At 36.1% G+C, this 12,244-nt stretch overlaps 1 protein-coding gene across 2 annotated transcripts in view; it reads left to right on the plus strand.

Moving 5' to 3' along the window:
* TBC1D12 (TBC1 domain family member 12) overlaps positions 1-12,166 on the plus strand; it is a 41,462-nt gene extending 29,296 nt beyond the window's left edge. For both annotated transcript variants that reach the window (XM_005520843.3, XM_088059544.1), the window contains 10 exons: positions 1,212-1,294; positions 2,901-3,018; positions 3,360-3,466; positions 4,078-4,158; positions 5,673-5,767; positions 6,434-6,505; positions 8,357-8,485; positions 8,801-8,910; positions 10,019-10,277; positions 10,500-12,166. In XM_005520843.3, coding sequence (XP_005520900.2) covers positions 1,212-1,294; positions 2,901-3,018; positions 3,360-3,466; positions 4,078-4,158; positions 5,673-5,767; positions 6,434-6,505; positions 8,357-8,485; positions 8,801-8,910; positions 10,019-10,277; positions 10,500-10,568 — 1,123 coding nt within the window. In that variant the 3' untranslated portion in view covers positions 10,569-12,166. The remainder of the gene's footprint in view (positions 1-1,211; positions 1,295-2,900; positions 3,019-3,359; positions 3,467-4,077; positions 4,159-5,672; positions 5,768-6,433; positions 6,506-8,356; positions 8,486-8,800; positions 8,911-10,018; positions 10,278-10,499) is intronic.
* Positions 12,167-12,244: the final 78 nt, after the last annotated feature.

Raw genomic sequence — 12,244 nt, forward strand, 5'->3', positions numbered from 1 at the left:
GCAACTTGAAGGAAAGAGAAAAGACCTGCTGACTAGGAACATGAGCTTGAGGAAAACAAATGGAGCAATGCTTTCAAATTGCACCATGATGAAGCTTGTGATAGCACCATTACATGTTTTCTCTAACCACTTCCAATTAGGAAATGGAAAATAGAATGTATTAGTGTTTGTTTGGATGTCTCTCTAGGAGTATATAAGCTCATTCTGTGCCAAGACAGAAATATACTGAATGGAATTATGGATTACTGTAGGTATTTGTTTTCATGAATACATTATTTCTTTTACTGTATGGTACAGAGTAAGATGTGTAATAACTGGATTGCTGATGTTTCTTTGCTATAATAGTATTACAATTCACAAGCTAGGATAAATATGCTTTTACAAATGACACTTCAAATTGGAGTGCCATCCCAAGTGTGTAGTGTGGTCCCACAGTCTAAACTTTGAAAATATATTCTGCTCTCACTTTCATTGAAAATATTAATAAGTGATTTGTCTGCTTGTATGAGAGGAGACAATTTTTTTTTTTTTATATCAAAATGATAAAACTGTTCTCTTTTTATTTTGGACCAAAATAGACTAGCGATTAGGTAAGAAGTTGAGATGAAGCATTGTGTTTTAATTTGCTTTGAAGTGAGTCTCCTTGGTCAAGAGGAAGTATGTTTGGCAATTAGGGGATCATTATGCAGCCAAAAAACAAACACATTTTTATCTTTTAAAACTTTTAGAAGTTTTAGACTGCACCAAGCTTCCTTAGGCTTAGCTCTGACATCAGTGGCAATCTATCCTTTCTTCCTTTGGGAAACTTACCTTCTTTTGTGAGAGTTTTAAAGGGCTAACTACAATGAATTTTTACCTTCTATTGAAAACACATTGCCATAGATTTCATATGAACATATGATTAAAATACTCATGGGCAGAAATGCAATGCATTAACTAACTAGATAGTATATCAACATTTCCCTTTTGTCACTCACTTGAGCATCATTCCAGGTGTTAAAAAAATTTAATAAACTTACTTTGGGGGAAGCTCTAGGAGAACTAAAAAACAGGAGAAGCAAACATATAGTAGTTCTCTGCTGTTGTTACTGGAACACTGGCAGTATGGTAACCCTAAAGCTTACCTAAGGGAGAAACCAAATTTAATCCTGTTCTGAAATGGTCCAGAATGTCATTTGTGTGTATTGAATTCAGGAACAACTTGTTTTCAGAAATCTTCCTGCCAAATCGGTGGAGGAGGCTTTACGTCATCGACAAGAATATGACGAAATGGTGGCAGAAGCAAAAAAACGAGGTATGTCAACTGCCAACAATAACTGTAATTCTTCTCAACTATGCTGCAAAAATAAAGTAAACCCTGGCTTGTAGGCCACATTAAAGAACTTCTTGTTTAATATCTGAGTTATTCTCTGGTGCATAGGGGAACACAGTTTAAAACAACTCAGTTATCAAATTGTTATTCTGCTACAATAAATGTAGCTAGTCAGAATGCAACTTAACCTTTACTTATTTTTACAATTTACTTTTTAAGGAAAAACTTAATTTTTTTTAAGATACTTGTGTATTGTGGTCACCTAGAAGCTTTCTGGGTACTTGGACTCTTTTTTTTTCAAGCTGTGTTGCTGCAGTTGCCACTAAGAGCCAAAGTATAATAAAGCTGATTGTTTAAAGATCTGGTTTCTTAAGAATTTCAGATCAATTTCAGTGTGAAGAGAGATGAAAACTTTGGGGTTATTTTCCAATCAGCTGTTACCTGTGTGAACCTTCTTACTCCCATTAGACATAATTAATTAAAAAAACCAGATCTGTAGCATCTGGTCCTGTGTCAATCTATGAATAGTTGTTGAAAGGACTTTTGTAGTCTTGTGCCTAGTATTCAGGGAATAGGCTATTTTAAGAATCTGTGCTGCATGTTTTACTTGGGCAGTTGTCAGAGATACAAGCGTCTCTTCACAAGATCCTCTATGGATCTGTGGCAGCTTACTTTGAAAGATGCAGTAAGAAATCCAAGACATTTGACAATGCATTTCACTCTGCTCTTGTGGTGTATGTCTTGTAAGTTGTGATCTGTGGTCTGTGTTATTTAGTACCAGCATCTTTGGAGGTTCAGCCTTGTGTGGTGTTTTCATGTGTATGGCCTGGTTTATTAACTGTTGCTACACCCCCAAAGCTTCAGTAAAAACTTGATGAAGCTGGTCAGCCATATCTGTTTATCAGGGAGGGCATGTTTACTCTCTTGATGTGTCCAGTGCATGCTTAAATAGAAAACGTCTTGCAATTTCACACTGGTTCTGAGTGATGTCAGGAGAGCACTGCTCTGTCCTTCTTTTAGTCTTTTTAATAAGAGGAATCTACAAATGATCTTTTTTTCACAGAAGACAGGACATTGTTCTCTTGTTCAGCATTGTGACTTTGTCTTAGGTCTTTAGGTCCTGTTTCCAGAAAAGAAAATCCAGAATCCTTTTAGGTGGAAGCTTCAGTAAAATTTGAATACTTTTAAAATGGATATAGAATTGCACTTTTAAATAATAAAATCATCCATAAATCTTGCTGATTAGTCTAATGAAAAAATAAGGCTCAGATAGAATATGGTATGAAAATCGTGAGAGGAAAAACAGCGCTGATGATGTGCTCACTTATTAGTTATACTGTGTACTGCAGAAGAGAATTATCTGAGTTTTCTAGCCTGATTTTTGCTTGTCTAAATCACTGTATTTGAACAACTTAGCTTAAATTAAAAAATGTCCAGAGAAATACACTTACAATCAACAGAAATAGTACATGCAACTGTAATTTACCCTCGATCTTTTAGACATCCAAATACTTGGGTAATAGCTGAATAATTTACCTAATAATTTGTATACACTAATACAGAATTATTAACATGTTATGCCTAACAGAAATTAAAGAAGCACATAAAAGGAAAAAAATAATGAGAGAGCGTTTCAAGCAAGAAGAGAATATCGCTAGTGCTATGGTGATTTGGGTCAATGAAATACTACCTAACTGGGAAGGCATGTAAGTAAAGTTCTACTGTGTAAATGAGGCAAGCGTGGCTTGTTTCTCCTCTGGAAACTGAGGACCCACATACCTTATTTTCCTTTTCTGTGTTGTCAAGAAGTCAGTTTTTGTTGCCATGATATAGTGTGAGGTCATTACAGAGCAACATGAAATGTGCTTTCTGGGAGCTGAATGTTTTGGGGTTTTTAATGGGACTTTAGCATCAACAGGGATCTTTGAATATTGATTTGGTAAACAGTATGTTATTTTGCTTGTAAATTGCCTAGTGATTTTAGAAAACATGATGTGTAATATGTGACCCCTTTTTTTTTTTCCTTCTCCCTGCTTCTATATATTAGGCGTGCTACCCGAAGGGTTCGAGAGCTGTGGTGGCAGGGATTGCCCCCAAGTGTACGTGGGAAGGTTTGGAGTCTAGCTGTGGGAAATGAATTAAACATCACTCCTGGTATGCTCCTAACAGATCACATGTTAATGCTAAATTAAGTTGGTTATTTTCAATGAAGAATGTAACATTTTGTTAAAAAAAAAATATAAATCAGGGTACATTTCTTTCTGAGGAAATGTATTTTGTAAGGTTAGGAGCAATTGTGTTTTACAATTAGACATTGTAGCCTCATAAATTATGGAAGCAAGGTTCAAAACCTGCTTACAAAAACATTTAGTATTTTAAGAATAAAGGTAGTGCTGTCCCCCAGAAAATAATTTTTATGTTTAAAATTGAGAATTTGTAGCTTTGCTTTCTTAAGGGGGTGAAAAAGGGAATTGCTTTATTTTATAACTGATGGTTGATGAATTGTAAGCATTCTGTTCACAAAAATACAAATCTGAATTATGTAAGACATGATTTCCTTGTCATAATTTGCATGTTCACTGCAGCGGAAAGCACAATACAGTGCACGCTATAAACTTTGTATAACGGTAACCATCTAACATCACTTCCCCCAGTGATGAAACCAAGTAACCAAAGTCAAGAATGCTTAGCATGCTTTTGTCTTGGATGGGTGCTTTTCTTACTCCTTCCTTTTTGGTTATTGGTTTTGTTTTGCTTTCTTGCAGAACTTTATGAAATCTTCTTGTCGAGAGCTAAGGAACGATGGAAAAGCTTCAGTGAGACAAGTTCTGAAAATGACATAGAAGGTGAGATCTGAATGTTCAACAACTTCCTATTTACTTTCACAAACCCAGGAAGTCCCACCTGTTCCTCTGCAATTTTAGCATTAAGAATACTTGTTAAAAGTTCTGACAGTCATTCTCTACTTAAATGTTTGCTGTCTTATAACAAGTCAGTGAGCGAGGGGCTTGGCAGTACTTACTGTATCAATAAAAGACAGATTAAAATATTGCATGTGCTACTTTCAAATGAATGTTTCCTCTAAAATATCAAGACTTGGCTCTCGTGAAAATATTAGATGAAATACAAAGAGAAGAAATAGGAAATGAAATTACAGTACATGCGCTTGCTTAGCTCTTCTTAGATGGCTTCTCCTTAATTGGTATCCCTTCCATGATTTTGGGAAAGAAAAAAGAATATCCTGTTTGTTAGTTCTGAAACTGAGAGGTGAAAAATATGACACATGATACATTTCAGATCCCACTTGTATTTCGTTGCCTGCCCAGATGGCCCTTCCTCCCAAATCTATTAAGAGGGGATGCTAGCACTCTTTTGAAGAATGCAGTTTTTTCACTGGCATATTGCTGTCTCCTGTGGATGTTCTGTTAAAAATAGTATCGGTGATGTTTTTAATGTTGGATGTATCCTTGTTATAAAGGTGAACTCTTTGTGCTGTTGATTGATATTTTTTAAAATGCTGTCCTGTGATGGTGTCTTTTCCATTACTTTAGTTGTTTGCACTTGCCACAGCCAGTCCTGACTTACTTGCTTACTTTGACTGTAAATTATTCGGTTCTTCCTTAGGGATAGCCCTGTGACTCATCTGAAGGTTGTCTTGAGACAAACAATTTATAAAAAATTTTGTGTGCACATGACTGTAAATACGCTTATCCTTGGAAAACATGTTTGCAATGCCCCTTGGTCTGTGGAGTGATGGTTTGCTTTTTCTTTTGTTGTGGGGGTGTGGGCTGTCTGTGGGGGAAAGCTTGGGTAATTTGTTTTTTTGAGGGGTAATAGTTCTGGATGGGAATGAAGGGAGAAGGAGCTGTTTTAATTGTGCCAGATGTCCTGGGAAATGTAGTAATAAGGGAAAACTGAAGAGTGATAGAATTTTCATGTTAAAAAGCCAGCAAGCTGACAGTGCTTATTACTAATCTTTGGTAGCAGAGTCTGAAAGACCAACTATCATAGTTTTAGGAAGACTGGAATGAAATGCTGCTTTCCAAGCTTCAGCAGAGCGGGTTCTGTTTAGCCTGTTTATCAAATTGTCATCTTCTGCTTTCCGGTTGGAAATCTTGTCTAATTTAAGCCCTCTGAAAGAGACTTTTCCCCAAGTGCTGTCTTCTTTCCTACATTTTCACTAGTGTTTTTATCATGTCCCTGTGGAGAGGATTGGACAGAGATAATTCAAGGGCTAGCAGAATTTCTTCTGGAGGCTCTTGGGTGAATGCTGCTGTCCTTGTCTTTATGTGCCTACAGAAGTTTTGTTCTGAAGTTTATAGAATTTATCAGCTTTAATAAGTGTTGGTTTTGCTTGCAGATGCAGGTGCATCTGTTGCTGATCGTGAGGCCAGTCTGGAGCTAATTAAGTTGGATATATCACGCACATTTCCATCCCTCTATATTTTCCAGAAGGTGAGATGCCTTTAACTTTAGTTACAATAGCTTTAAAATTCTGAATAGTTAAACAAGAAACATTACTGGCCAAATATGGAACAGTTTTTGGAAGTTGTTTGGACTTTTAAAATGTTTTAAAATGAGAATAAAGTAGAGACACTCAGTGATAGACTATGAGGTTTTTTTTCTCCTTGAAAAATTGCGTGAGATTCCTATTAATGATTATGAAACTACAGGCAGAAATGAGTGTTCTCACTGCTACAGAAATCTTGATACATCCTGGTACACCTTTTCAGGCTTTATGATTTTTATATAGCTATGATATGTACATACATGTGTATAAAATAACATGAAATATTATGATACCGTAATTTGTGCTACTAAGAATTAAAATAGCCATTGTCTCTGAAAAGGAAAGACCAGCCTTGGATATGTGTCAGATATCCTCATTTTCTATTATGTACTGATTCCTGATTAATTATTTCATAGGATTATTGTTACTTTTCTTTTAACATCTCAAAAACATTCATGGTAATGCTTGCAGTAAGAAATGGTATGATTCTGGATATGAATACAGCAACAATTCACTGGCTCACTTGCATCTTAAAATATCAGCTTGTTCCTTTCCTGTATTTTTTTTAAAATAATTTTTTTTTTTCTCTTTCTACCCTCTCCTCTTACTAGGGTGGTCCTTATCATGATCTCCTGCATAGTGTTTTAGGAGCATATACATGTTACAGACCAGATGTGGGATATGTAAGTATTTGCTGTAAAATTTTTGTAACATGGCAAATTAGCTTAAGATGTCATGTATTAAAGTATATTAAATAAATAGGTGTTCTAAACTTTATGCTACTAGCACTTAAAAAAAATAATTAAACTTTGGCAGTTATTTCATAGCAGTCACAATGATGGTAGTTCTTAGAGACAGTTAAATAGCTGAAAATGTAATGAATGACAGTGTTGAGTATCTGGATTGCATGGAAAATTTTAAATGGGTGTGTTCACAAGACATTATAGTTCTGACAGAGTATCCACAGGAAAAAAATCCAGAAGATGTTAGTGGACTTCCACTTAGCATGTCACCTGTTCTGTCTTGGTGTTGCTTCCCCTGTTACCATTTCCATAGTGATACTCCCTGCCTAACTGGTGCACGTCCTAAAATCCAGAAACTCCTTCTTTGTATCTTGCTGGCACAGAATAATCACTCCCTCTGAGTACAGTGAAGATAAGACAGTTTTCAGCAAACATTGCAGTAGTAAAAAGCAAGCAAAAAAACCCCATTAAAAAAACTGTCAAAACCCACTGAACAATCCAACTAAAACTAACATCCCTCTGAATGGTGTTAGCTTACAGAAGCATTTAAATAATGAACAATAATGAAGAGAAGGTTTTTTTTTTCTTTTTTGTTCCTGGGGGTATCTAGGAACATCTTTCACAAGCTTTAATGCTTTGGGGCTCAAAAACACTTGAAAAGTTTTAAGTCTCATCCATGCAACAAAGCATTATTTAGCACAGGGTGTGTCTTCCTCTCTAAATCAGATATGCTTGGGACTCTGCGTAAATAACTAGTCAGTTTTTCAAGTTCAGATGTTTTTAAGCCTGAATTCTGTGATCTGTGACCTCATTTTTGGAGACTCTCCCATATTTTTTAAGTGAGATTACAAACTCTGCAGGTTCTGAGACTGCTTGTTCCCAGGGTGGAGTTTCAAAAGGCAAATAAGTAATTTCATGGATAAGTCTTCTCTTTTCCATTAGAAATACAGCTAGTCTTGATACTTCTTATCGCATTTTTTTAAAGTTTATATGGTAGTAAATGTAATGTATCCTTATTTCCACACCTAGTTATCCCCCAGAAATGGAAAGCTGATAGACTGTTTGTGATGCATATCAATACTCTTTTTCCTAGTTGGGTAAAATGCTGAGTGCATGTTTTTTTTTTAATGAGAACAGAAAGCATGGATGTTTAGAGACAGTGGAATAAAGATGATTGCAATTGAAATTGGTAAAATTATTGTTAGCATAATGGGTATTCACATCATCACTTTACAAGAATCGTGCTCTTCACTTTTATTGCAGGCTAAAGTGTTTTTTGGGAGAGTAATGGTGGAAAAATGTGAACTTGCATTGCAGCTAACCACCTAGAAGTAATTTTATATATGTGAAAAAAATATGGTTTGGCAAGTGGAAAGACGTGTATTGACTGTTCTGAAACAGAATTTTGTCTCAGTTCCAATGTATCTGTCTGGGTCTAAACTGTCCCATATGTGAAGTTTTTTCTCCATGACTGCTTTTCCCATAGTTTAACAATGAACTTGAGGCCAGGTTTTATTTGTCATGAGCTCTGCATTCACCCTGCGTGGTTTTAACTTCTTGTATTTCAATTCCTGAGAACTTGTGATCATGAGACCTGCCAGAGCATCTGAGCTGCTGAAATCAAATTGATTGCATGCATAAAAATAATGTATCCACATTGTTTCTATTCATCTGGAAATGTTATGCAATGGTACTCGATAAATTGCAAACTGTAAATATTTCCATTTCCAAAGATGTAAGATGTACTGAACCTACTCACCTATATTTGCCCAATGCTTTTCCCACTTGAAGGTACAAGGGATGTCCTTCATTGCTGCTGTGCTCATTCTCAATCTGGAGGAGGCAGATGCCTTCATTGCCTTTGCTAACCTTCTAAACAAGCCATGCCAGCTGGCCTTTTTCCGTGTGGATCACAGCATGGTATGCACAGAGTTTTCTGGTTTTGGACCGTAACGTTCTTTTGACTTGAAGCATAATTGTTTTATTGATGACTTCCTTTAGTCCTATTGAATAATGGAGAACTTTGTGATTACAAAACTGAGAGTACCAGGTACTAATCCACAGAACGCAGTCTCATGTTGTGATTTCTCCTCTAGAAACATTTAATCATTTTACTTATCCTAAGGAGTCACATTATGCTGTGTTGACATCCTCAGTTCTTGGTGGGGTTTGTGTTGGTTAACAATCAAACATTCTTTTGATGACTGCTTATGATGTGCTTTACTATCCCTACAGATGCTGAAATACTTTGCAGCCTTTGAAGTGTTTTTTGAAGAAAATCTTCCTAAATTGTTTCTTCATTTCAAATCATACAGTCTTACTCCAGACATATATTTGATAGACTGGTGAGTTCGTAGAACATAGAAAACCTAACCTTAGAACTGTTGGAACACTTTCTATTTTGCTATAGGTCTTTCAGCACTGGAAATAAAGCATAAAAAAAGGCATGCAGTAGATCTTGTGAAATCATGATGAACTGTTTTGTGTAACTGCAGTTGCTCTGGCAGGCTTCAAGCTTTATTAAAAGGCACGTATTCAGTTAAAAAATGAGACAAACAGGAGTTCTGTGTGTTCATTTTCTTGTTGCTGCAGTTGTGTGATGTAAGTAGGGGAGAGGAAGCTCCTACACCGTTAGTAGTATGGTGTACTGTGATTGTGACTTGATGAAATGGGCACAGTCAGTGTCACTGAAGGAAGTGTGACTATAGGAATAGAGACTTTGAAGCAGAAGGAGGATTAAATTTAGGACCTGGTTTGAAAAGGGATTAACTTGAAAATACAGTGATCGATTTGAAGTAACAAATGTTCTAAAGCCGAGAGTAGCAAGTGTGTCTGCAATGGAAAGTAGTAGTGCAGGCACCCTTGAAGTGTGGTAGTGCTGTCAAAAGCAGACTATCTGTGGCATAACTGGGAGCTTCATCTAGAATTATTATTAGATTTTTGTGATTTTAATGTGAACAAATTCAAAAATGTATCACAGAAATGTAGCTATTGATTTAGTAAGTTAGTGGGGTGGCCCTCAATTGAGATGAGTTGTGGCTTTAGATTTAGTTTAGGAAACAATGATGAACAGAGCTGTTAAACTGTATGGCTTAAATGGGAAAGGTTAAGTTACACAGTTGTGATCTTAGTTGCTTAAGTTCTTATGCGTGTATTATACTCTGAGTAGGAAGATATTTGTCACTTCTTTAGCCAAAGCTTTCTGTAGGAGATGACATTCAAATGGGAAGATTTCTTGGCATAAAAAGAGATGGGTTTCAGAGTACAAGTTCTGACTTCAAGAACTGGAGTCTTGTGGATCATTGAAATGGGGGAAAAAATAAGAGCGTATAAAACAACTTGTCATCTGCTTACTCTGAACTAAAGTAACTGAGATTTAAAGGAAGTTGTATTTTAATTTTTCTGAAATCAGCTATAACTCTTCCTTTTTGTTTGTTTTTGACTCATCTGTAGGATTTTTACACTCTACAGCAAGTCATTACCACTTGATCTAGCCTGTCGTGTCTGGGATGTTTTCTGCAGAGATGGAGAAGAATTTTTGTTTAGGACGGGATTAGGAATCCTTCGGTTATATGAAGATATTCTCCTACAGATGGACTTCATTCATATAGCACAGTTTCTAACAAAACTTCCAGAAGATATTACATCAGAAAAGCTTTTTAGTTGTATTGCAGCTATTCAGATGCAGAATAGTAACAAAAAATGGGCACAGGTGAGTTTCTTGGAGATGTATATCAAATCAGACAAGTCAGCACATGAATATATGGGGCACTTCTCTTCATGGTTATTTAAGCTGCTTGTCTGACTCCTGAGCAATGGGCACTTCCTTTCTAGTGTCTCATTCTAGAAATTAATCTCCATACTAATATTGTGGTGATTAATATTGATATAACACTGGAAGTCTTCATATTCATTAAATAATTTACTTTTCCAGGTGTTTGCCTCACTGATGAAGGACAACAAAGAAGGGGACAAGAACCATAGCCCAGCACCGAAAAGCTAATGTTGAGGTCTGTTGGAAACATGGAAAACCACTTGATGACAAAGAAGTCTTCACATCACTTCTATGTGGAATAAGCACTATAGAAAATGTGAAAATGAAATGGAAAAAAAGACACAGCTCTCAGTGGAGTTATGAACTGATGAAATCTTCACCCTTTTGCCAGTATTAGTTTTTGCCGTGGGAAGATCTGATTTCACACAGAATACTAAAACCTATGAAACTGAGAAGCGGGGAGTTCATATTTAATACTTTAAAAGAATCAGCTCAATGCAATAAACATTTGTAATAACTTCTGTTGGTACTTTAAACAAATTTTTGAGGCATAACTGTTTTTACAAATACCACAAAGGCACTTTTTGGAGGGGATGAGGGAAATGCTAAATCTTAGGGCCCCAAAACTGCTATCCAAACCAAATGCTTTGGTACAAACATTACCTCCAAAATTAACAATTTGCAAGTATTGAGGACCAAATAAGGTGGTTTGATATGTTTATGTGCAAGGTGGTTAAGATTTGGGAAGGTGTATTGTCTTATTTACTTGTTTGGTTTTTTTAAGTTGCAGCTTCATTCTTCAGTCTGGGCAAATGTAATTAACTCAGGAACTGTAGACGTATTGTGCCCAAACCTAGAGCAAAAATAATTTGAATTCTGGTAAGAACAGGGCTGCTATTTTCACTGTACAGCTTTCAAAGCAAGTGGTGTTTAAGCATTTGTTTTGGTGTATTGGTTGTGGAGTAAATGGAGTGGGTATTCTGTGAAAGGGTTTTGCCACCAGAAGGTTTTTATTGTCGAGCCATTTCAAACTAAAAAAATACTTGTATGTAATGGTGAACACTAGAAAATGACAAGGCTATCTAAAGGCTTTTATGTTCTCAAAGAAGTAGCCACTTTTAACACTTGGAAATAATGCAGACACAGAATTGTTTTTGAAACTGTCTTTTTATTAGTGTGCAATACTGAAATCCAAAAAGCATCTGGTTTAGTGATACTTAATTCTTTAACATCTTTTAACTGTGAGACATAAAGTCATACTGTATGTGTCACGGCAAATATTTTCAAACATTTTGTGTTCTTGAAGATGCTGTACAACAACCTGTGGTTGTAGGGGACAGAAATTTAAAATGAATAGCACTGCAGGTGAGGAACATTTGCACTCTTCTTGATCCATTCTTTTGCTAATATTTAATGTAAATAAATTCCTTACACGTGGGTTTTTGTAACTGGTCCCTCTGGAAATCAAGTAAAAATTACCATTATGTATTTTTAAGTGCAGGAGGCTTCCAGTTGTCTGGTGTTTTAAAAACAGAGTCTGCATAATCGGGGTAAAGATTTAGTGTGGTGTAACTTGCGTTGCTATCTGGTTTAAAAACTACATATATGCTACTCATAACATTAAAATTTAAATGTAAATGTCAGATTTTTCTTAACTTATGTATTCACTACTTTAATTGGATCCAATTTGTCTTATATTTTTGTGTTATCTTGTACAGTTTTCTTACTTTTCAACTATAAATCTGTATATAACTGTAAATAGAAGGATCAAGCCTTCCTTTAAGACCACTAGTAACAATTCCTGTGTAAATAAAACTTAGAGCAGATGCGGGCTGTGCTTCCTTTCCGTTCCCGTGGCCGGGCCGCTCCCCGCGGGCCTGGCCCCAGCCACGGCGCCTTCGGCC

This window comes from Pseudopodoces humilis, chromosome 9 (assembly GCF_049639895.1).
Source record: "Pseudopodoces humilis isolate 2021_Gansu_Grassland_sample_001 chromosome 9, ASM4963989v1, whole genome shotgun sequence".
Lineage (NCBI taxonomy): Eukaryota > Metazoa > Chordata > Aves > Passeriformes > Paridae > Pseudopodoces > Pseudopodoces humilis.